This window comes from Ascaphus truei, chromosome 6, assembly GCF_040206685.1.
Source record: "Ascaphus truei isolate aAscTru1 chromosome 6, aAscTru1.hap1, whole genome shotgun sequence".
NCBI lineage: Eukaryota > Metazoa > Chordata > Amphibia > Anura > Ascaphidae > Ascaphus > Ascaphus truei.
The window spans coordinates 18719643-18744938 of record NC_134488.1 but is presented as its reverse complement, the minus strand read 5'-3'; the positions used below and the strand labels follow the sequence as shown (position 1 = coordinate 18744938).

At 39.8% G+C, this 25296-nt stretch overlaps 1 protein-coding gene across 1 annotated transcript in view; it reads left to right on the top strand.

Moving 5' to 3' along the window:
- LOC142498016 (uncharacterized) overlaps positions 1-24940 on the top strand; it is a 48734-nt gene extending 23794 nt beyond the window's left edge. Inside the window, exons 2-6 of the mRNA XM_075606524.1 lie at positions 669-705; positions 7915-7992; positions 8358-8762; positions 19903-20020; positions 24892-24940. Coding sequence (XP_075462639.1) covers positions 669-705; positions 7915-7992; positions 8358-8762; positions 19903-20020; positions 24892-24940 — 687 coding nt within the window. The remainder of the gene's footprint in view (positions 1-668; positions 706-7914; positions 7993-8357; positions 8763-19902; positions 20021-24891) is intronic.
- Positions 24941-25296: the final 356 nt, after the last annotated feature.

Sequence of the window (25296 nt, the reverse complement as noted above, 5' to 3'; positions counted from 1 at the left end):
GTTTATAGCCTGTCACATGGTGAGACCATCGCTGTACAAATCAAATTCTACTGACTACAGAGATTTAGGCCATCGCGCCTACTATAAGTGCATGCGACGGATTCAATGCATTTGTTTCTGTGCGACATCGTGTCGCCGGCCTTATAATCGCAGCCTAAGTTTTGGGTACTACCTAGTCAGGGAGCTAATCATAAGATCCTAAAGTTCAGTAGAGCTGACAGGGCTATCTTTAACCAGTACAATCAGTCTCATGGATATACCTTTCTATATGTACCTGAGCCAATTATGGATAAGATAGACCAAAACCGCCAGCAGTGGCTGAGACTGGCTGTTATAGAAAACATTAAGACCAAAACGTCTGAGGACAGGTTCATTAACGACTCAATTATACGTTCTGTTATGGAAGAATGGCTTGTGGACATTTGTATCTACAAGGATAGGATAGAAGTTAGGCAGTGCCCTGGTCCTCCCAAAGTGTATTACATCTGGACTAAGTTATTTGATGGGCGGGTAGTAAAGAAAGTGAGGGTTTTCTTTTTCTTTCCATTGGAAGAATAACTACGTTTCATCATCGCTGTAAATCAGTGGATGATATGGGTAATTTTCTGTGTAACTGTACAGTATATGGTTAAGTTATACATCTGCTGTAACCTGTTTCTGTATTGCAGGCTTCAGGTTACTGGACGGTGCCCAAATTGGATCCCAGTGAGGTCATGGGAATTTTCACCTAAGGGAGAGTATAGCCATGGCTGGTCCAGACTACCTTTCTGCACTTCTGTCACGTATGTCCTAGTAGCTACAGGCAGTGACAGGCTATCTTGTTGGGTTTACCCACTTCATGCAGCCTCCCTGAGTGGCAGGAGAGATGGTGACACTGGGTCTGTCTTACAGCCAATCATGGTGCAGATCCTGTGCCCTCCCCTATTGCATTAGGGAGGAAGCCTTACAAATTATAGAGTCAGTGCCTTCCCACCCGGGAAGCCTAGGCAAAATCTCCCAGGGGGGGGGGGGGGGGGGAGGGGGAAGCAGTGCTACACTTGCTTTCTCCACAAACTTGTCGATGTTGTTTGATTTTGATTGGGATGCCTTTTGCCAACTTTGTTTACATGTCACTGTCCCTTTTTGTTAGGGTGAAATAGGGTGAAATGAAGTGTACTGTAAGTTTTTTTTACAGGTTGTTTTTGGCTTGTGAATGTTTTAGCGTATTTTTTTTAGCAATCTTGGATTGCTAAATATAATTAATTATTATTCTATAAGGCACTTCTGTGCTCTAACGAGCTGACATTCTCATTTTGGTGTCTATGGTACATTGAAATATGGTAATGTCATTTATTTAACCTCACACAAAGTTCCCCTCACTGCAGATCCTGTGAAACTTTTCAAGTGTTTATACATTTATTTAATGTTGTTGCCATTCTATATAGACAGCGTAGAAAGTGATTACAGTGTTATCCTGGATAGACATGTTTAACTAAAGAGGATATATGACAGGGGAAGACAGACAATGTCCTAGTAGTGGATTAGGGACGGGAACAAAATGATTATTCGTACATTGGGCAATTCATAGATTTCAAGTGTTTTTTTCCACTCATGTTTTCTCCAAGCAGTAGATGTAATCATTTCTGTGACCAAGCACTTACAGTAGCTTCCAGTCTGCAGGAGATTGTTACTGTCACTGCTAAGAGTATGTATTGAAACAGAGTCTTTTAGACTGAATGTAGCCTTCTGCGTGGAATTAAGACGCACACCACAGTTTTCTGCCTTGCCCCAAGGAACACTCAAGCAACACAACATCTAACTCTACATCCGTTCCCTTTCATAAGGTCATTCGAACAGGAATTTGTCCACATCACGAAATCTTTCATTAGTTTGGCATCTTAAAATAATGACGAAAGTGGGCATAAAAAAATGCTTTAAAATCTCTAAAAAAGAGAGTCTATGAATAACTCAAAAGTGCAGTGACAGCAGGGGATGTATTTTAAAATGCTGTCTGTGACTGTTTAAATGTGCTAGTCACAAACCTGAATTTTCATCATTCTTTCCCTTGCCTGTATTGCTCAGCTGTTGATTGGCTGACACAGATATTTGGGACATCCACGTGAATTCCAAGCCGCAGAGCTGCGGAAAATTATGTTTCACTAATTGGGCAATGATTTTTATTCCAAGCACCTGCACAGAGATCATAACCTCCAGGTGATTAGGAATCCAATTAGTTGGGATAACAGCGTTCCAAATGAAATGTCCCTCATAACCTTTAATCACTTCATATTCCAAACCCCTCTCGACTCCGTCCCAGGGAACATTCACAAGTCACCTAATGGGGCAGATTAAAATTCATTGCAAATGGCTTCCATAAATATTATTCAGAGCTAATTTCAGCTAGCGGCCTGCCCTGAATACCATTTGAATCGGAATGAAGTCAGTAAGAGGCAAATACACTCAAACCACTAAAATAAAAGCTATGGTCCATGACCATGGAGGAGGTCATTGAAGATGCAGGGTAAAGGACAGTTCTAATATAAGTTAATAGGCTTAGTAGTATCTCTCTCATTCAATAAAAGGGTGTCTCTCATGTGATTCTATTTAGTTTGGAGGGTGAAGCTGAAGAATGTCAATACAGAATAAGATTAATTTAATAAGTGACATTGTTTATTTAGCACAGGTGTGCTGTAGATTTTCAACAGCTTGTTGCACCGGCCAAAATGAACCAGCACTTGCCTTTTAAGGAAGTGGGTAGGAAGCCTGTTATCAGTGGGGAAGTCCAGGCGAATAAGAAATCTGGCAGCCTGCAGTATCCCTGTAGCCTGTTTTTTAGACAGATGCTATTTCTAACATTTGGGTATTGCAAAAAAAAAAAAAGTGCCATGTTATACTGTCACAATTCTTCTACTCATCAGAAACTGAGCCAGTAAGATAGCACTGGGACTGGTTATAAAAACACTTAAACATACACTTTTCTCCATGTGACTTCTTAACAGCTATTATGTCATATTTACTCAATGTGCTACTTATTATTACTTTCACGAGCATTCACTGCTCATTGAAATGGGAATATGAAAATCAGCCCGTCTCCTTTCTTGAACTGATTTCTCCAGACCTTAAAGGTAATGTCACTTGAATATAATTTTTTTTTATGATTTGAAATCCATAAATATGCGTGTTGCCATAATATCACTAAGTAGATCCGGAGTGTGAAAATAAAACTGTGATTTAGGCTCCCAATTACTAAGTGGTGCAATGCCATGCGGCTTCTTGTGCTGGAAGACACCTTGCAGCCTATTAAAGTGAATCGGCCGTATGGTGTCTTCTGGCATGGACAGGTGTCCATACAGAATAGCACAACTTAGTAGAAATGGGCCTATATCTCAAACGGAACAAATATGAGCTACAAAGTATGGATCCAACACACATAGGTAAAAAGACAGTATTATTTAAACAAAGTAACTTACAGGTAGAACCAGAGTTCCCCATTAATATATGACAATGGCACTGAGTAAATGATTGAATACAAGTGGAACAGATGAAATGTGTCAAACTTCTAGCATGATTGATACCAAGCAGGATGGTAAAATCAATTGTGTTAATTCCTGGCTTGTCAGGAGGATGTAGAATTAATGAGCAAGCCCGTCAAACTTAATGGTATTTACACATTACACTGAATGTGATAAAACTGTCTTTGGGTGATGCTTAGCATTACAATTACAAGATTACAGTTTGATTCAGAAATTATTATACACTTCTTTCCATTGGGCCTGTACGCAGAATGAATGCACATATCACAATGTCCCCCCGAGAAGGGCTGCTGGTCTTGCTCTGAGAGAGGACAGGAGAGGATTATTATTATAGATGGTGTTTTGCAGTTCAGCTCATCCATAAACCTTTAGTGCACACCAACACCTGTCCTCTGACAGTTGTCTTCTCTCCCGTCACACTCACGCTCCATAGGTCCCATTTATCATTTTCCTACATTTTAATGTGATGATCTGTTACAAAAAAGTTCTGGCAATGTTAGTTTTCAGAGCATGGAGGATTGCATATAATTCAGATATGAGATCTATCCCCGCTAACAATTTAGATGCAAATTTACATTTCTCTATTGTTCGTAATTAGTCATGGGGATGTTTATAAAATTTATGGAGTCTCGGATAACTGCAGCACCACACGTGCTCGTTTTAAGGACTTTTCTGTGCCAAAGACCTAGTTTAATTTAAAGCAGTGTTTCTTGTTGAGGCAAGGACAATGCAGTCTCTCTCCAGTCTACTGACAATGAACAAATTGAATGGTACAATAATTTGTTTCTCATACATATGAAGCTCATCAAACTTCTGTCATATCTGTGAAAAAGGGATGTCCCGGATTATTTCGGGGTAATGATACTTGACAGGGGTGCCCAGGCACTTCCCTCCGATTGTAGTGTGATGGGAAATGGGTTAAATAAATGGGAGAAGGGGAGTCTGGAGGTCAGGAAAAGGAGTAAAGGGCACAAGAGGTGGAGACAGAATATAGATAGAGGTGGGGTTTGGTGAGAAGGGCTTCTTTCTGGCTTCAGCAGCATCTGAAGGATCCTCACTTTTCCTTTCAGATTTTTTGTTGTGTTGCTTTTGCAAGATGTTAGACCTTGTGTAAAGAAAAAGAGTAAAATGAATAATGGAAAATAATAAGTATTAAAAAAAGGAAGGAGTAAAGAATTGTGACGTGTAAGTAAAAGGTTCAAGCGCAAAAAAAGAAGTGTGCTAATAGCGCTAATGCTGGGAAATATACATAGGGCCTCATGCAGTAAGCGACGAATATGTGAAATCGGCAAGCTTACCGATTAGTCATGTTATTGGCGATTTTTCCTCTCCGTATGCAGTAAGTGGCGAATACATTCAAAATCAAGGCGAAAACAAATCCGCCCACTCTCACGATGATTATCCGATCACACACAGGTGTATCGGCGTGCGTGGCGGGGTGCTGTTAGGTTGCCCAATCACAAATCTTGCTGAATCAGGCGAGCCAAGCATGTATTGGATAGCGCGCCATATTTAAAGGCAACGTGTACTGCTAATCATTCTCTGTGTTGTTGGGAGTGAGAGAGAGAGAGACGCACAGAGCTTGGTGATTTAAGATTTGCATATTGACTGAGAGACTTGTTGTGTATTGGGAAAGCTTTGTCCTTTGTTGTTTTGTTTACATCTTTGTCTTGTTTTATATGTGGAAGTGTTTTGTGTGATTGGCTGTACATTTATTGTCTGTTTTTTGTGAGTGCTGTAAGTATGCCCGCAAAGCGTGGGAAGAGTGATGCTGGTGGGAGTGGGAGTGCTACTCGTGCGAGTACGCGTCGGAGTGAACGTACTGTTCAGGGGAGTGATGTTGCTGGTGCTGCGAGTGGTGTTGCTGGGAGTGGGAGTGCTGGTGCTGGGAGTGGGAGTGGTGTTGCTGGGAGTGGGAGTGCTGGTGCTGGGAGTGTGAGTGCTGTTGCTGGGAGTGGGAGTGCTGTTGCTGGGAGTGGGAGTGCTGGTGCTAGGAGTGGGAGTGCTGGTGCTAGGAGTGGGAGTGCTGGTGCTGGGAGTGCTGCTGGTGGCGCAGTTGCTGATGGGGTGTCTGGTGGTGGCGTGCTTGCTGGTGGCCAGCTTTTGGAGTCTCTTCCATTGGAAGAAGGAGAGTCCAGTCAGCACCAGCCAAGCTCTGAGCCTAAACCTGCTCGGAAGAAACATGTGGAGAAGCCACGTAATCCTCGCTTCAATGACCAGGAAAATACAGCTCTTGTCACTGGGATTCTGGAGCACTATGACAGTATCTATGGACATTTAGTAGGTAAGTGTACCTTTACATTTATTATTCAAATACATGTGATCCTAGGTCATCTGAGTTTTGTTCATATGCAAATATGGGTACAGAATATCTTTCTATGTTAATTAGTGTGGAAACACAGCTTTTTATCATGCGTTACAAGGACAACAAAACACAGGCGTTCAATTTGCGATAACTGCATACAATATTAATGCAACCTTGCTTACATGTATAGGTTTAGTAGTGAATGCTCATGTGCTTCACATATTACACCTAAAACAGCATGTTTGCTTTCTCTTGGAACAGCTAGCAGTGTAGGAAACTGGTGCTTGTATTATTATTAATTAACCTCATATATTTTCTATGTTTTTCAAGGGCGGACAAGTTCATCAAGCAAAAAAGAAATGTGGGACACAATAGTCATTGGTGTCAATGCGTGTGGGAATAGTGTCAGGGTCAAGGAGAATTGTCGCAAGAGATTTGACGATATTCGGTCAAAATTAAAACAGAAAATTCAAGACCAACGCGTGCATGCTACTGGCACTGGAGGTGGGCCGACACCACAACGTCTGATATTAACTCCATTGGAGGAGCTGCTTCGGGCAAAATTACTTCCCGTCGTCGTGGAGGGATTGGCTGGTGACCGTGATATTGGAATTTATCCCTCACAATTTCCACCAGGTGAGAAATATTACTGTACTAGGCGTGTCGTTGTTTACAGTTATTTTGCATATTTACGCAGCTTTTTATAGTGTCTTCCCAATATAAACATACCTACATCTATATATGTATATGTCTGTTTCTCTCTGTCTCTCATATATATATATATATATATATATATATATATATATATATATATATATATATATAGAGTGTGTGTGTGTGTCAAATTAGACATATCTGTTGTAGTCCTACTAAAAGCAGTAACTAATATACCACGTTGCATTGCGTGCTCATTTGCATGTGAATTCCCACAATGCTTTGCTGCATTGGAAGCAATTTATGGTGGGCGAAGATGGGGAACAACAGGGTAGCACACATGTGTAACACATGATAATGAGAAATTATTACTACCTACAGGTACAGAACATAAATATGTATAATATTATTGTGTATTTTATTTATTTTACTCCTACAAACACGACATTACTGCCTATTTTAAACATGCATCAAATATATTGCATGCAACGGCCTACAAACATCACTTGCACTAACACATCTATAGTTCTTTATGAAAAGGTCCATTTTTGCTTAATGTCATATACAGACAGCATAATGAGGCACACGTAGCATATGTTATGTCATTGTGTTCATAACTTAAACACTGCAGACGACTATTTAGCTCCTCTACCATTGTGTTAAAGCAGCTGCAATTAATATCTCATCACAGCATACACTTCAACAGAGGGGGTGGGGTTCAGCACACACACAAATTACAGGCTCATCTTAGGGTCAACTTAGTTCACACCATTTTCACCTGTTTGAAGTAATTGAAAGGTGTGGCTGATTAGGGTTTTTGGGGAAGGGAATACCGTTCTTACAACCTGACTAGCACAACTGAAGTGAATCACACTCATTTGAAAGCGTAACTCTAGCTACTAAATGCCCCAACAACTCATTAGTTATCAAACCGTACGTCACACATTAGTTCACTCATATCTATAGTTGAACTACTATCAACGACACATTATCACACACTGCATGTCTTGTCTTGTTGAGTGACAGCCACATTCAGGTGTGCCACATCTTCTATTAATGTACCACACATATCCTGTACCAAAAACAAAACTTTTGGCTATATGACCACCTTCATGATAACCATTGTGAATGCTCATCTCATGATACTTATGTACATTATGATACTGATATCACTACACAACATATGATTTTTATGTACAATTTTAATCTATTTATCCTCACGCATTACTGCAGAAACATAGTATGTTTTATGTTAGGGAACTCAAACATTCTAAGTACACAGGCATGTACATTGTTATTACAACTATTTATGTTCACTTTCAGACACACATTTTCGGTTAAGGAACTGATGCTGTTAGGTACTCATAAATACTGAACATACAATAACTGTTTGTTCAATATTTACACATGTAAATGTAAAACTAATGTTATTGTTATATATAGTTGCCCCTGGAGGACATGTGTCACCTGAGAGGGAACAAGTGTCTTCACCTGGGTCATGCAGCTCAACACACCTAGAAGGTGAGTGTATGAGTTGGTGGCCATATAATATGTGCACTTCTATATGTTATGTTGTCATGTTCATTATTTGTTTTGCACATGTTCTTTAAATAGGATTACTTAGTGTCAGTGAAAATGAAGTGTAAGGCAACATGTATTGTGTTAGTGATGTTAACTATCATGTAGGAGTTGTGAGTTTACAGCAAGTTTTCATTCATTCATATTTCATACTGAGTCCAAACATTATTCGTAAGTCAAGGTAGTTTTTAATGTGAGGTTATAAAACGTATGGAAACATGTTAGTTGTTACTTATGACACAGTATAATTACATAGTAACACAGCAGAGATTAACATGCCATTTAATAATGTGTACATTTATTTGTAGAACATGATGATGAAGATGATGATGATGATGCCACCGCCATAGACACAGAAATACAATCAAGTGAGCATGAAGAGGTTCCAATTGAAACAGTTTTACCGCCAAATCGTCCATCAACTACCACATACGATGCAATTGTAGCTTCTGAGGGAAAAATTGTGGAAGCAGAAAATCGACGCCATTCTGATCTGATGACAGTGCTGGAAAGGATGATTGCACTGCAGGAAGAAACGATATCACAATTGGCACATCTCCACAGAGTCTTCATTGAAGTGCCTAAACAGTTGCAAAAAATCAACACCTCATTCGAAGCATTAGTTGTTCAGCAAACCCAAGCAAATTACTTGAGAATGACTACTGTACCACATTTAAACTTCAACACCTCACAGGCAGGATCTTTACATGCTGGTAATTTTTCACCACATGAATCTGAGTTTCATTCCCCAGGTCCGAATGTTACCGCTCAAGTAGCAGACATTGCTGTGCAGGTTCCTGACGACATCCTACCACTGCCATCTGTACAAAATCAGGAGCTGACACCTACAAAGGAGGCGACAAAAACAAAACAGCACAAGCAGTTACTACTGACCAGTTTTTGGACACAAACAAAAAAAGACACACATGAAACAGACCAACCATCACTTGTGCAGTGTCTACCAACTTGCTCACATGTGTCAGTGGGCACAAGCCCTGTCGGTGAGTCACTGCCCAAAAGCCCTGTAGGTGAGTCACTGCCCAAAAGCCCTGTAGGTGAACAGTCACTGCCCACAAGCCCTGTAGGTGAACAGTCACTGCCCAAAAGCCCTGTAGGTGAACAGTCACTGCCCAAAAGCCCTGTAGGTGAGTCACTGCCCAAAAGCCCTGTAGGTGAGTCACTGCCCAAAAGCCCTGTAGGTGAGTCACTGGCCACAAGCCCTTCCCGTGAAGTGCCAGATGCCACTCAAAGTGGCTCTGTTGTGGCTAAAGTTGTTGCAAAACGAAAAAGGAAAATACAAGAGACAACAAGCAGGCCTGTTACTCGCTCTCAAAAGGAACAAAAAAAATAAATGTTATAATTCACTAAATATGTCTTTGGCCTTGTTTTGTTGACTTCAGATTATCTAATTAATATTGTATGTATGCTGAAGACTGTGTTGTTTCCAAACTTTCAAGTATGTTCTTGTACACGTGAACTTTTGGAAATTTTAACAGTCCTAATTAATGAATAGTGTTATTAATATTGATGTATGAATCGTGTATTCAGTAATGGTCCACCAGGAGCCAGTTGCTAAGTTTAGAGAAGCTGCCATTGACTTTGCAGCAAAACATTGCATTTGGGTGTGTTGCTTGATGTAATCATTGCATGTGCATATTATTCACATGCAATTAAAAAAACACCTATTTAACTGCAAACATCTTTCTTGTACGTGTACAGCAGGATTTTGTGTTAAATATTACTTACCTTTGCTGGCCATTGTAATGTTGTCCTTTAATCATTTATGTGTTCTTGTTTCAAGAACATCTCTGAATTTATACTAATATATATGTAGTATGTATGGATATATGCACACACACACACACACAGACACACACACTGTGTGTGTGTGTGTGTGTGTGTGTGTGTGTGTGTGTATGTATATATAGTACTATCTAAACTGGTATATATGTATTTACAAAAAACATACACTTCATGCTTCCTTGTGAAAACACACTATTTTAAGAATACAGGCCTAATGTTTGAGAACTATACTAACTGTGAGCCTATAACAGTATTGGGCTAAAACAAATGTTTATTACTTAATTCACTCATGTTTAACACCATTTTAATAGGTTGCATACAAGGCCTACTTACTGCCATCAATATGTTGTGTGTACTCCTGCATTATATATATATATATATATATATATATATATATATATATATATATATATACATATACATATAGTACAATATATACTTTATATATATATATATATATATATATATATATATATATATATATATATATATTTATGAGAGATATATATTTATAGATATATATACAGACGTACTTCAACTGATGCAGACAGGGAGTTAACCAGACTTTCAAATACACACAGAAATTTATGCGGAAAAAAAACATTTCCTTTTGCAGGTGTCTGTGTATTTCATGATATGGCTGTGTAAGCACTATTTTCACACAGTGCTCTATTTTATTTTTCAAGAAACCACAATGTTACTTAATTAAAAGTCTCGGAATGTTGTGAGAAACGAGATAAAAAAATGATACATGTTTGTCAGACAAACGGCTATCAGAAACCACAAACGTTCAACCAATTAATTCAACATATCCAATTGGAGCTTCAAAAAAAGGAGTAACAGTTGATACTTTTTATGACCTTGAAAAGGAAACACAGCAAATTGTTAGGCATTGACCACTTTCATTCTTATGAGCAAAGAACAGAGACCTGCACACATTTTTTGTGTTAATCTGCAATGGCTGATGAATTCGTAACGACTATGAATCCGCACAGAGGGTATAAATTCATGATAGCAGAAGCGATTTTGTCCACTTGCGGACACAAAGCTAACACACGTCAAATCTATGATTTGATTAGAGCCAAATATCCTTATTACCAAGAACGTGGGCATGCGCGCAATTTTAATTCCTCAGTAAGATTCACTTTATCAACTAATGACTGTTTTGAACGTGTGCAGGATAAGCTAGAAGACAGGTATGGTTTCTGGAAGATTGCCAAGGATAAACATTTCACCGTGAAAGAGGGCACACATATTGTGCTTAATGGCATATTTATTCCTAATGCCAATAGCAATGGATCCGCTACTACTGTTCCGTGTGAATCGATACCTGCTGCAATATCTGCACCCTCCATTCCTGAAACCCACATTGTACAAGAACATAACTACTATGATTATGTACCAAGCCTTTCAGCTGAAAATGCATTGGAATGGGTACCCGAAGAAATGAACCTACCTCCGGACCAATTGTTTGAAGAAAGCAGTGGCGATTCCTATGAGCGCTTCATGGAGGAGATGTGTGTCATACTGGATTCAGCGTTTGGGTCAAGCGTGGATGAAAATGCCTTGCATTTCTGGAGCGAACAGTTGCAGGCAGACGAAGAGTTAATTCTAGAAGAATGGTAAATATAACAATCGTTATGCGTTGACTCTGCGTTTAAATTTTTTTTTTTTTTGTAACCACCATTTTCACTTTCAATGCGTGGATACAGCGTAACATTGCACACTGCATAACATGTAGCGATCACAAACAAATTGTTTCCTAATACAATATAGTAGAACCTGAAAGAGTAGTACACATTGCTGACGGAATAAATATACGTACTTTCCTATCCCTTTAAACATATTAGCAACATTTTACCATAACTCTAACACATACCTGTTTTGTTATCATGCAACATCTACAAAATAAAAAACCGGGTCCACCACGTATGACGTGGGACCCTTGTCATGGGCCAAGGCGTCCTTAAAAAGGATTACGGATGTAAGTCCCGCCCCCAAGCGACGTGCGCGCCTCAAAGCCTATTGGCTGTCTTGTTTTGTTATAGTAACGGTAACTGCACTGTGTCATACAGTGGGGGCGTACACTGGGCGTTAGCCAAATGTTAATTGAGTGGGAGGAGTGTTAGCGTGCGTTTCACGCTGGCTTAACATGACGTCACACGTATTGCATTTGCGCATTTTGTTATCGGCCGTGCTTTCTGTTCAAACACGTCTGTTTAAAAAGAATACAGATGTACTCGTTCAGAACGAATGTAGTTTCGTCTTCATTGTATTTGAAATAAAGATTTTATGTTTACTGGTATTTTCAACATGTATTGAACGCACAACGTACGCATTGTTTTGCGCATGCGCTAACAGTTAGTCGACCCAAGCGTGAAGTGCGTGCGCACACTAAGATGTGCGCGCACATTTTTCAGTATACAGGCAACGTTTACTTCATATACATAGTTATGCCTGCTACAAATTTAAAGAAAAATTACATACTGATGTACACTTGTACTTCTAACATATAAGTGAGTGACGTGTGTATGTACACAATCATATAGAGCTGTGTAACGCGTTGTCACGGATACATATATAGTAAGGTGCCATCTTTGACCATCATGTGTTTGCTGTATTTCAGAGATGTCGGGGAAGATACAATCGGATCAATGTATGATTTCAGAAGAGTCTACCTTTATATGAGATGATTGTGAGGAGGAGCCACCGACTACTATACTACATATGGAACTAATTTTATATTGCTTGCAGCGCTTATTAACAAACAATTAAAAATGTGATACCCTTATGCCTATATTGCATAAGCACTTAATTAACATAATGATGTTGCAAAAGAGTGCCTCATGAATTTTTATTGAGTGTTCTTTAATTACTACTAGCATTTTATGGCATGGTGTGTTTTATATATAACAACCATTCCCACTCTGCTAACACATTTGTGTATTCTATTGTGTAATGGAACGTATGACTGTCGAAACTATGTAACAATAATAATAATTATAATATGAGCATGTTCATGTATAGCGCTGCTAATTGTACGCAGCGCTTTACAGACACATTTTTCAGGCTGAGGTCCTGGCCCATGGAACTTACAATTTATTTTTTGCCGCCTGAGGCACAGGGAGATAAAGTGACTTGCCCAAGGTCACAAGGAGCCGACACCGGGAATTGAACCAGACTCCCCTGCTTCAAACTCTCAGTGCCAGTGTGTGTGTTACTCACTGAGCCACTCCTTCTCCCAATGTAAAGGACACTTACAATCAACTAGCCATTTATTGTTAAAAATCTCTTGTTACATGGGTATGTTGATAAAATGGTTTGGGACTGTAGCAAATAATGTTATTGCCCAGATGTTGTGGTCCCCTACAATGCATGATGTTCTGAATATTACATCAACATCATGTAATGAAGTACGTTTCTGTGTATATTTCATTAACCTAACTAACTATAGTTTACTGTGTTTATTAAACGTTCTAAAAATAAATAGTATAGTCAATATGATGATATAAGCTACCATAATAAAGCTGCTGTTATCATTTGTCGGTGTTATACATGGATCCTACACAAATTGATACAGACACAAACAGTTGTCTTAAAAAGTGTGTCTATGCTAATGTGCACGTGATTGACGTTACAATTGTGAGAATACTTGATAATTATCATCATGATAATGATGAAGTGACGTGATTGACATTCCAAAAATATTACCAACATTGTCATATTGGGAAATTAGAAATGCTAAATTACAGTAACATTTGCGACAAAATTGTGGTTTCTGTAAACAGTTTTACACTTGGTACATGTAGGACACATCCACACACGTATGACTTATACATACACATGTCACAAATTTAAATTAATGTTGACTATTAATTCCTAGCATTAATAAACACCTACATTGCTAAATATAAGATGTAGTACGCATTGTTGTGATTACAGGCATTCATGCATGGAGTGTTATGATCAGTCAATTTCATCGTGATGAATGAGCTCCCGTAAGTAAACAAATAAGTGCAGTTATCCCCTTTTCTCCAAACACCTCTATATTACATTAATGGAATTTATAAGGAAACATACATAAAATGTGATGAAATGGGAGTAATCATTTTCTAATACAATGCACATGAAACCTCAACAGTAGCTAAATGCATATACATGATACAGAAAGTACATGTATGTTACATTTGTGTTTAAACCAATATGTTGGGTTTTTACTTCAAATAATTATAGGAAGATTGAGGTAGGCACATCTTATGAGAGATGTCAGCAAATATACATACCATGATCAGTCATACTGGAGATATACCTATAATGCAAAGGAACAATATATAAATTGCAAACATTGACATGCCATCTTCAGTACCGTAAACAACACAGCAAAGTGTGTATTTGGTGTTAAATGTGCAACACCATGTATATTTAATCACATTCAAAATGTAAATCAGCCTGGTGTACACATCATATGGATGTACATGTTACACTGCACCAATAACATTGTATGTAAGCATACTAGAAGCATGAATGAGTATGGGCATAATATGTGTATTGTCTTAGCATAAGGAACAACACAATGCTAAAATATTAGTGTTTTGTTACCCCAGTTGTATTCACATACACACAACTAAAGTACAATTGAAGAGGGATTATATAACCTGTGCAACAATAACATACCGGTGCCACATCCCTTTGTGCACACAGCAGAGAAAAGAAAGGTGTGCAACCCATATTCATCTGTGTCCTAACAGAAGGTTATATAAAAAAACATTATTGTTAAGATAACATAATTTAACTATAAAAGTAGAACTTGGAACATATATGTTTTTACTTACAAGAAAAAAATGAATTGATGAGATTCTGGCGTGTCTGGCCACCACTGGCTGTTTGTTCATTTTCAGCAGCTACATGGGTGGGATGCTCGTCTACCACAGGCTCAGCTAGGTCTGATTGTACATTGTGCCTGAGTGCAACATTGTGCAAAATGCAACAGGCAAGGATAATATCAGACACTTTTTGAGGCTTGTATAGAAGAGCTCCACCAGTTCTGTCCAGACACCTAAATCTGGTCTTGAGTAGGCCAAATGTCCTCTCTATAACAGATCTTGTAGATATATGGGCTGCATTGTACCTCTCCTCTGCTTCAGTTTGAGGGTTTAGCACTGGAGTCAAGAGCCACGGCCTAATTCCGTATCCTGAGTCACCTATAATGAATGGAGCACACATAAGCTGACATTAGTGATCAAATTCTACAATGCCAACATTCCTAAATAAAAATGTGTTTTGTGTTAGAACATGTAAATCTGTACTCACCCAGCAGCCAACCAGGTTCAAAATGTTCCTCTTCGAACGCATGGAAGACTGAAGAGTTCCTCAGGATAGAGGAATCGTGACTGGAACCAGGGAATTTGGGTACCACATGCATTATCCTCATCGTGGCATCACATACCACCTGTACATTGAGTGAATGGTAGTGCTTACGATTGCGGTACACATGCTCACTCTGACTAGGTGCAATCAAAGCAACATGTGTGCAATCGATTGCACCCAGCACACATGGTATCCCTGCTATATTATAAAAGCCAGTCCTGACTTCCAGCCACTCTGTTGCCTCTGTAGGAAAATGAATATAATTCCTAGCGCGTCTATTGAGTGCATAGAGAAACTGGGTAAAGGCCCGCGAGAATGTAGATTGCGAGACCCCGCCCACTATGCCCACAGTTGTCTGGTATGACGCGGAAGCAAGATAATGTAATGAGCACAGCATTTTAACAAGCCCAGGGACTGCACGACCTCTGGCTGTGAAAAAATCTAAATCTCCCCTTATCTCCTGATAAAGAGATAAGATTGCTGCTGAACTCAAACGATAGCGACTTACAATCTCCTCCTCACTCATCCCATCTAACAGGGTTCTCTCCCTGTACAGACGCGGACGAGGCACAACTTGTCTCCTCTGTCTTCTCCTCTGATCTCCTGTCCCTCTACCTGTCCCTCGGCCTGTCCCTCTCCCTGTCCCTGTCGTATCCGCGTGACTGTCCCTGTCACTGTCACTGTAGAAAAGAATGTTCCTCCGTCTCCTAAACAATCGCAACATTTTGAAATGAGTAGCTGTGAATGAGCAGGTAATGGGCGTCCTTTAAATAGGTATGTGATGATGTCAGGTGACATAGTAAAATGCAAGGTGTTACATTAACATAATAAAGTACTTCTGTGGCAAGCTGTGTGCAGTTGTTCTTAGAAGTATTTGTTGTGTGTATTCTGCAGGGAATGATGATATTTGCCAATGATGTGACGTGAAGCTTTGTACAAAGATTGCTTGAAAATAAATAGTTGAATGTGCAATGCATGTAACACTTGTGAACACAACAGTCAGTCATGTAATTAGACAAAAAGGCTGAGATTGACGTGGGAAATTAGCCATGTTATTGTCACATGTTGACAACAATGAATAGTCGTGTGCATATGCATGCATTTCTGTAATGAGGATAGTTGCTATAGAATGAGTTTACAAGGTGTCCCAATGATGAATTACTGTACATGTGTGTATAAGTTAGGTTGAAGTGCTTGTAATGCAACGGTTATAATGTAAACATGCAATGTGATTGAGCGTCCAATAAGTGACGTCATGAATATAGGGAGGACCAAAACTAGATGTAAACATGAGAATAAAGATGTACATGAACGTTTAAAGATGCGTCACACATTACAAGCATTGTGTAATGTAAAGGAACATGAATATACGGTGTATGTGTGACATGTGTGACATGTGTAACATCATGTAAATAATTGTCGCTCAGTTCAGTAAAATGTGTGATATGATGTGAGGTTCTCCTTTAAGAGTTGAGTATAGGATTTTCCCTTGACACATCATCACATGATGAGTAATGTGACACGCAAATGCTGAAAACATGTAAAAGTACAATGTTATGCAAATAATACACGTCAGCTGTGACACAATGCAGAGAATGCCCCCACACTGTAATGCAAATGACGTTTGTATTGTGAGCAATGAAACGTAAACAGTACTATACTGTTATACGTCCCCGCTCCATAGACTCCATTGATGTACAGAAGATTTTTTTTTTCTAAGTGCCGTTCCGGCAGCCTTAGCGATCGTTCTCCCCTCCAAACTGCCAACTTTAGTTGGCGGGAGAAATTGGCCATAACATCTCAATTGTATTGTATGTCTTTATTTATATAGCGCCATTAGTGTACATAGCGCTTCACAGTAGTAATACATGTGGTAATCAAATAAATAACAGATAATATAAATAACAGATCATGGGAATAAGTGCTTTAGACATAAAAGTAACATTTCGGAAGAGGAGTCCCTGCCCCGAGGAGCTTACAGTCTAATTGGTAGGTAGGGAGAACGTACAGAGACAGTAGGAGGGAGTTCTGGTAAGTGCGTCTGCAGGGGGCCAAGCATTATGTATCGTGTTTAGAATATCCACAGTGCTATTCATATGCTTCTTTAAGCAAGTGTGTCTTAAGGTGGGTCTTAAAGGTGTATAGAGAGGGTGCTAGTCGGGTACAATTTCGTAGTGCCGATCAGCCCCGATAAGCTGATTTTTTTTCTTGAATCCAGCCGATTTAAAAAAGTGGCGATCAGTGGCGAAAACAGGCTTATCGCCAGCCGACTGGCCATAACAAAATTATCGGCTCCGAAACCTGCCGAAATCAAGCACTTATCGGCGCTTACTGAATCTGAAACCCAAGTTTGGCTATAAAATGCCGAAAAATACCTTATCAACGCTTACTGCATGAGGCCCATAGTGTTACTATATCACTGTGGTGAAAACCAAAATCTTATAAATATAAGTCAGGCCGCCTGGAAAAAAACTGACCGATACAGATCAGACAGAATAACATAAAACAAATGTAATCCGGCGCCTAGAAAAAATGTCCAAACATCAAACAATGAGATCTGACCATATATAGTGTCCAGTCTGGATTGTCCGGGAACCTCCAGGTGTATCTCGGAGACGGTTTCACAATATGCGGAAATAAACACATAAGATAATCCTAGTGTACAACTGCTGATAAATATGATATAACAATACAGACACTGACAGTCAAACAGACTAACAGACAAACAAAACACTAGATAACACCTAATGATAAGCTAGAAAATGAATTTATTAAAATATAAAATACTAAAAGACAGACAATTGTCTTGATCACAGGGAGTAAGTAACTTTGATGCTCATCAAATGAGAAAAATTGGAAATCCACTTACGACAAGCAGCATTCCAAATAGCATTATGGATAGTCTCTGTCCCGTGTAGCTGGCTTGAAACGGATGCTTGTAGTTTCCCTCCAGGGTCCTCTCACAGCACTGGCACTGGCGCCGCATGTACTCTCCACATGGTCCGCTCTGGGGGGCACTTACACGAACGCCGCAAATCAAATGTACCGGTGCCTCCTACACTCCTCGTTGTCCTCTCTGGCTGCGTGCGCAACACAGAAGTGGTAATAACCCTCTGCTCAGCTTGGCTAAGTCAGATCTCCCAGGATCAGTAGTGGTGAATGCCTTCACCTCTGAACCCTACGTGTTTCGTGAAACGTCACTTCCTCAGGGGTATGTGATGTGAATAGGCATGTCTCATATTTAATACCCACACAAATTGATTTGTAATCAATAAAACCGATGTATACAATAAAAAGAATTTGGCAGGCCGAGAGACTAAAAAAAGTCTCAGCATATCATATACATATCATAAAACAAAACATAAATGTACATAGAAACATACCATATAATACCAAACAATCAGCAGTAAATTATCAACAGTAATTCCATAGACAGCCTGAAAAAAATATAATTCACTGCCACAAACAATGTAATTGTGTCAAGCCAAAGCTATATGCATGACTTAATCATATGACCTTTATATGTTCCATCGCAGACAGGAAGAAACAAAGATTTTGCTTAATGGATATAGTAAAGATGTTGTGAAATGGCCCCCTGAAAGCATATTCTTAGATATAAATCTTCCAAATGTACATCACCCTGTAAGCTATAATACTTAAACCCCAGCTTGTCTAAGGCCTCACTCAGACAGGCTGCTACGTCGGCGTGCTTGCGTTCGCGCCTCCACCGCACGCTCCTGCAGCCCAGTGATCTCTGCTCAAACTGCAGGAGTTGGGTTGCGGTGTTTGGGGGCGTGGCGGGGGGTGTAATGAACAAGTCACAGAGCTGGTTCGCCTTTATTGGCTGAACCAGCTCACGTCACGCGGCTGTAGCCGCAAATTTCAATTCGGGATGTGGCGGCAAAATGTCGCAGTGTCAACGCTGCACTGTCTGAGCGAGGGCTAATGCTGCATCTCAGACTCTGCATGTGTATAGTCATATGAATAGGTAATGTAAAGTAATAGGCATGTAGTGATCACCAATCTCTTAGTGGTCATTTAACACCCATACAGTATTAGATGCCAACCATACTACAAATAGAAGAGGGAGGGTGAATAAAAAAGGTGGAGGGGAGGGTAGGAGTATGTAGCCTTGGTGGCACTCGTAACTTTCGAAGAATACTCCCAAGTCAAAATCGATGTTCAACCCATTTGATAGCCCTATTGGACAAGGACAAGGAAATTATGAGCCATGCCATTAAACAGGATGAATATGATTTTCTGAACATCTAACATCCACGTATCCCTATGTTTTACGCAATTCCTAAAATCCACAAAAATTTACAAGAACCCCTTGGTAGACCAATAATTTCTTGTATTAATTCACTTTCTTCCAATTTATCACAATTTATTGATTTTTATTTGCAGCCATTCGTCATTCAATTAAGATCCCATTTACGTGACACCACCCACGTTTTGCAAATTTTGCGTGATGTGGAGTGGCATTCTGGTTATGTGTGGGTAACGGGAGATGTTGCCTCCCTTTACACCGTAATAGACTATCAAGAAAGTTGTCAAGCCATACAACACACATTAGAACTGGATTTGAATATGCTTATGGCACTAAAGGTTTTTATTTTGGATTGCATATACTTTATTCTCACTCATAATTATTTTTGTTTTAATTTACAATATTTTCGTCAGGTGTGCGGTACAGCCATGGGACCAGGTTTGCACCAAGTTATGCCAACCTTTTCATGGGTAACGGGGAGGAAGATTATATCTGGAACAACTGCCCCATCGGTGCAAACCTGGTACTCTGGTGCTGCTAAATTGATGATGTTATTTTTATTTGGGATGGGAGTCTTTAACTCCTTGACACATTTATTATCTACCTTAACACCAATACTATGAATCTTAAATGTACATGACAGTATGGCATTCACCATATCAACTTTTTGGATCTAGATATTACCACAATTGGTAACTCTATCCATACACAAACATTTTTTAAATCAGTACAGGCAAATAACTATGTAATGGCAGACAGCCACCATAATCCACAATGGATTAAAAACATCCTTAAGGGACAGTTCGCGTCTGAGATGTAATTGCTCCAGCAATGAGGTGTTTGCGTCTCAGGCAAACGAGCTGAAAACCAAATTCATTGAGAGAAAATATCCTGCTAATGAACTTCAAGATACATTAATTCAAGTCCAACAAATAGACAAAGAAATGCTCCTGGAGTACAAAAAGAAGGATCAATCTTTGGAATCCCGCAATCAAATAGCCTTCATCACACAGAATAATCAAATGGCCCCTAAAATGAGACAAGTGTTTATAAGCATTGTCTCAAATTCTCCCATCAAAGCCTTCTATTATTTTTAGAAAAGCAGCTAATCTAAAATTAAGACTTGCACCAAGTTGCCCTTTAAAGCATACTAAACCAGGTACAACACGCACTACCAAAGGCTTTTTTTGCCTGTACAACATGCACAGCATGTACGTTTAGTGTGAGTAAAACTACATTCATGTACAATTTTACGTCAAAGGTTTATAAAATCAGTTCATACATCAAGTGTCACACTACTTTTGTGATTTATCTGTTACAATGTCCCCGTGGCCTACAATATGTGGGGCGAACGGGGAGATCGTTTCAGAGACGTATCTATGAGCATGTTTACTGTATAACATCAGAAAGGGACTCACCACACACAGTGTTTCACATGATTTTTTGGTTCATCATGACCAAAATCCGAAGGGTTTGGTCTGTCAAGCAATTGAACTCACTCACCAAATTGGAGAGGTGGGAACAAATTAAACCTGATCAGTAAGTGTAAAGCATACTGGATCTACGAGTCAAAAACGCTGACCGCGTTGAACATCGATTTTGACTTAGGAGTATTTTTAGAAAGTTACGAGTGCCACCAAGGCTAGATGCTCCTACCCTCCCCTCCACCTTTTTTTTATTCCCTCCTCCTTCTATTTGTAGTACTGTATGGTTGGCATCTAATACTGTATGGGTGTTAAATGAGCACTAAGAGATTGGTGATCACTACATGTCTATTACTTTACATTACCTATTCATACGACAATACACATGCAGAGTATGAGATGCAGCATTAGACAAGCTGGGGTTTAAGTATTATAGCTTACAGGGTGATGTACATTTGGAAGATTTATATCTAAGAATATGCTTTCCGGTGGCCATTTCACAACATCTTTACTTTATCCATTAACCAATTCTTTTTGAGTATTTTAGGGTGCATAGATTTATACCATCTTTGTTTCTTCCTGTCTACGATGGAACACATAAAGGTCATATGATTAAGTCATGCATATAGCTTTGGCTTGACACAATTACACTGTTTATGGCAGTGAATTATATTTTTTTCAGGCTGTCTATGGAATTACTGTTGATAATTTACTGCTGATTGTTTGGTATTATATGTTATGTTTCTATGTACATTTATGTTTTGTTTTATGATATGTATATCATATGCTGAAACCTTTTTTTAGTCCCTTGGCCTGCCAAATTCTTTTTATTGCATACAAAGGTTTTATTGATTACAAATCAATTTGTGTGGGTATTAAATATGAGACAAGCCTATTCACATCACATACCCCTGAGGAAGTGACGTTTCACGAAACGCGTTATATTCAGACGTGAAGGCATTCACCACAACTGATCCTGGGAGATCTGACTGAGCCAAGCTGAGCGGAGGGTAATTACCACTTACGCGTTGCGCACGCAGCCACAGAGGACAACGAGGATAGCGTAGGAAGCACCGGTACATCAGATTTGCGGCGTTCCTGAAAGTGTCCCCCAGAGCAGACCATGAGGAGAGCACAGGAGGCACCGGAACATCAGTACATACGGCGTCAGTGACAGTGCTGTGAGAGGACCCTGGAGGGATACTACAAGCATCTGTTTCAAGCCAGCTACACGGGACAGAGACTATCCATAATGCTATTTGGAATCCTGATTGTCATAAGTAGGTTTCCATTTTTTCTCATTGGATGAGCATCATCTAAATTACTTACTCCCTGTGATCAAGACAATTGTCTGTTTTTTAGTATTTTAATAAATTAGTTTTCTAGCTTATCATTAGATGTTGTCTAGTGTTTTGTTTGTCTTAGTCTGTTTGTCTGTTAGTGTCTGTAGTGTTATATCATATTTATCAGCAGTTATACATTATGATTATTTTATGTGTTTATTTCCACATATTGTGAAACATCTCTGAGATACACTTGAAGGTTCTCGGACAATCCAGACTGGACACTATATATGGTCAGATCTCATTGTTTGATGCTTGGACATTTTTTCTAGGCGCCGGATTGTATGTGTTTTATAAAAGGTTCAAGCTCAGTATGTTCCGGGATCTGTCACAGCTGGTGCCTGGTCTGATTGTTGATATGGTCACAGGCCTTGTGTGGCCTGAAGGGAGTTTGGCCTGGTCTGCGTTATATGGTACTGTGTTGGTATGGTGAGCGAAAGCAAATAAACTCATACATGCCGATTTTTACAGAGGCATATCAGAGACACACACTCTCTCTGATAGGAGCCAAAGGTCCGTCTGGGATTATGGTGGAATAAAGACCCCACTGAATGATTGGATTTTTCTATTGTATCTTAACCTCTCTTTAGGGTGCCTCGTCAATCACGTTTATTTAGCAGTTTTCTATATATAACTCAATCTTTGAACGCTCTAAGTATTTAGATAGAATGACTGTATTAATATATGTTTTTATTGAAACCACCATCAACTGAACATGTTTTTCAGTTCACATACAATGGAATCAATTTATATTTAGTAGGTTTCTATGTGTAACTCAATCTTTGAACACTCTAGAGATTTAAATCGAATTATTGCTTATAGATACTGTATGTGTTTATCGAGACCACCATTAATCAAACATTTTGCAGAGCTCAAGTAGAATTAATCTTGTTATTTACTCCCTCCCATAAATGTTATTATTCTATTGTTTTATAATCCTATGATTGTTGGAGATATCCAAGTTTTGACATTAACTGTTTCAAAGATTTTATTTAGCTTTAAACATATCCAGCAACCATCTGGGATGTGAACCCAACATGTTTTATTTTTTTCTGTTATGTTCTCACATATTTAACATATACATGCTTTTTTCTTTTTTGACCAGTCTATTTACCAATTCCACTATCCGTGAGTATCTGTAGTGATAATTGATGTGTGGCATATTCCCTGTCATTTCTGCCATTTCTTAGTGAGTGGGACAAAATTACTAAGGCTTTCATCTATGTTTACCCCTTGTATTGTTCTGTGGTGTGTGGTTTTAAGTATACATATGAACCACTTTATATCATACATCAAGTTTGTGTTAAAAACTATTAACATCAGGTGTATCTTTTGCAATGATGTATTTTTTTTATTTTTATTACTATTATTATAGTTCTATGTCATTCATGGTTTAACACATACAGTATTTAGGATTCCAATGGTGAAGCTAGATTTCTGATGTCTGTAATGTGTATAGAGTGTGATTTTTAATCAATTGTGATTATACATTGTGGCGAGTCGTTAGATATGGGAAATTATCCCATGAGGTGAGGGTATATAAAGTGATCCATGGAGATCCATGATCATACTCCTGAAGAAGCCGATTTAAGCAAAATACCATAATAGAGTAATGACTGACTACGGAATTGGAGTCGCTGCAACTGTGGCAAAACGGCGAGGGGGACGTGAGCGTGACGTAGTGCCACCCAATCTGAAGTTCTGAGACCTGGAGAATGGGTTGCAGACAGTGATGCGGCTCCCATGAAGAAGGCCAGGACAAGTACGACAGCTGAAACGACAGCACCGACAGCGAGACTCCAGTTTCCCCCGTTCACTTATTTCTTTATATGCGCATGAATGATACGTAGAATGTGAGTGCACATTTTAATGTTTTTTTTATGACTTTATAAAACTGTGATAGCCCATTACATTATTGTTTGTTATTTGCATTACACCGAGAACCATCTGATCCATTGACATCCAATCATCCAACGGGGTCTTTATTCCATCCATAATCTCGGATGGACCCCTCGCTCCTATCAGAGAGAGCGTGTCTCTGATATGCCTTTGTGAAAATCTGGAAATGGGAGTTTATTTGCTTGGGAGTGAAAGGACACTCCTTTTGAATGTTTGCTGTTTTGTTCTGGTATATTGAAGATTAAGGTGAGTCTGACCCCGTTCTTAAACTGGGATATCCTTCAATCTGTAAGGAATCCGGGGGCATGTCCTGCACAACGTGTCCTCTCCTCACTCACCCCGGTCCCCGCAGCCATCGCTGCTTCGGCTCTCCCTCCTGCTCCGACGTGGGCAGGTCCCTCCTCCTTCCCCGTGCCGGCCGGGCGTGCCAGCCCACAGCGTTGCAGGGCATGCGCGAACCAGCGCTTCTTGTGGGCAGTCTCCTGCGCCTGTCCCCATCCCCAGCCATCGCGGGACACCGCGCAACGCACGCAAGCAGCGCAACCACCCCTAATCCTCCCCCTTGACTATTCTCCCTATCCCTGCAGTTCGGGGGACGCACCTCTGCTCCTCCCCTTCTCCCATTGGCCTTTCCTCTGCATTTAGTTCCTGTCCCCGCATTCAGTCAGTGCTCAGCATAATCATCTGTAGCTTCGTGCTGTCTGGTTTTGTGCTTTGCTCTCTCTTGTGTTTCCAGTCTCCTTGTTCCTGACCTGGCCTGGCTACGCACCCTCTTTGGATCTTGACCTCTGGCTTCAGACTTTACTACGCTTCCCTCTCTACTCCTTGGACTCGGCAAACGGCACTCACTATGCAGCTCTCTCTACTCCCAGACTATTGGCTTACGGACTCAAATATGCTTCCCTCTGGAACCCAGGATCCGGCAAGTACCTAACTAACCTTTCTCTACAGCCCAAGACCAGTCTACGCTCAATACCACACTCCGGGCACGTCCCCGTTGCTGCGGATGTGTGGGTTTTCTCTTCTCCACCTCAGTACCGGGGTCTTGTCAGGTTTGCGGGCAGCACAAGCGTTACACAATCCTGACCTGTTGGTAGACCTTGAGGTCGGAGTTTGAGAAAAACATTATTTTCGGTATTGC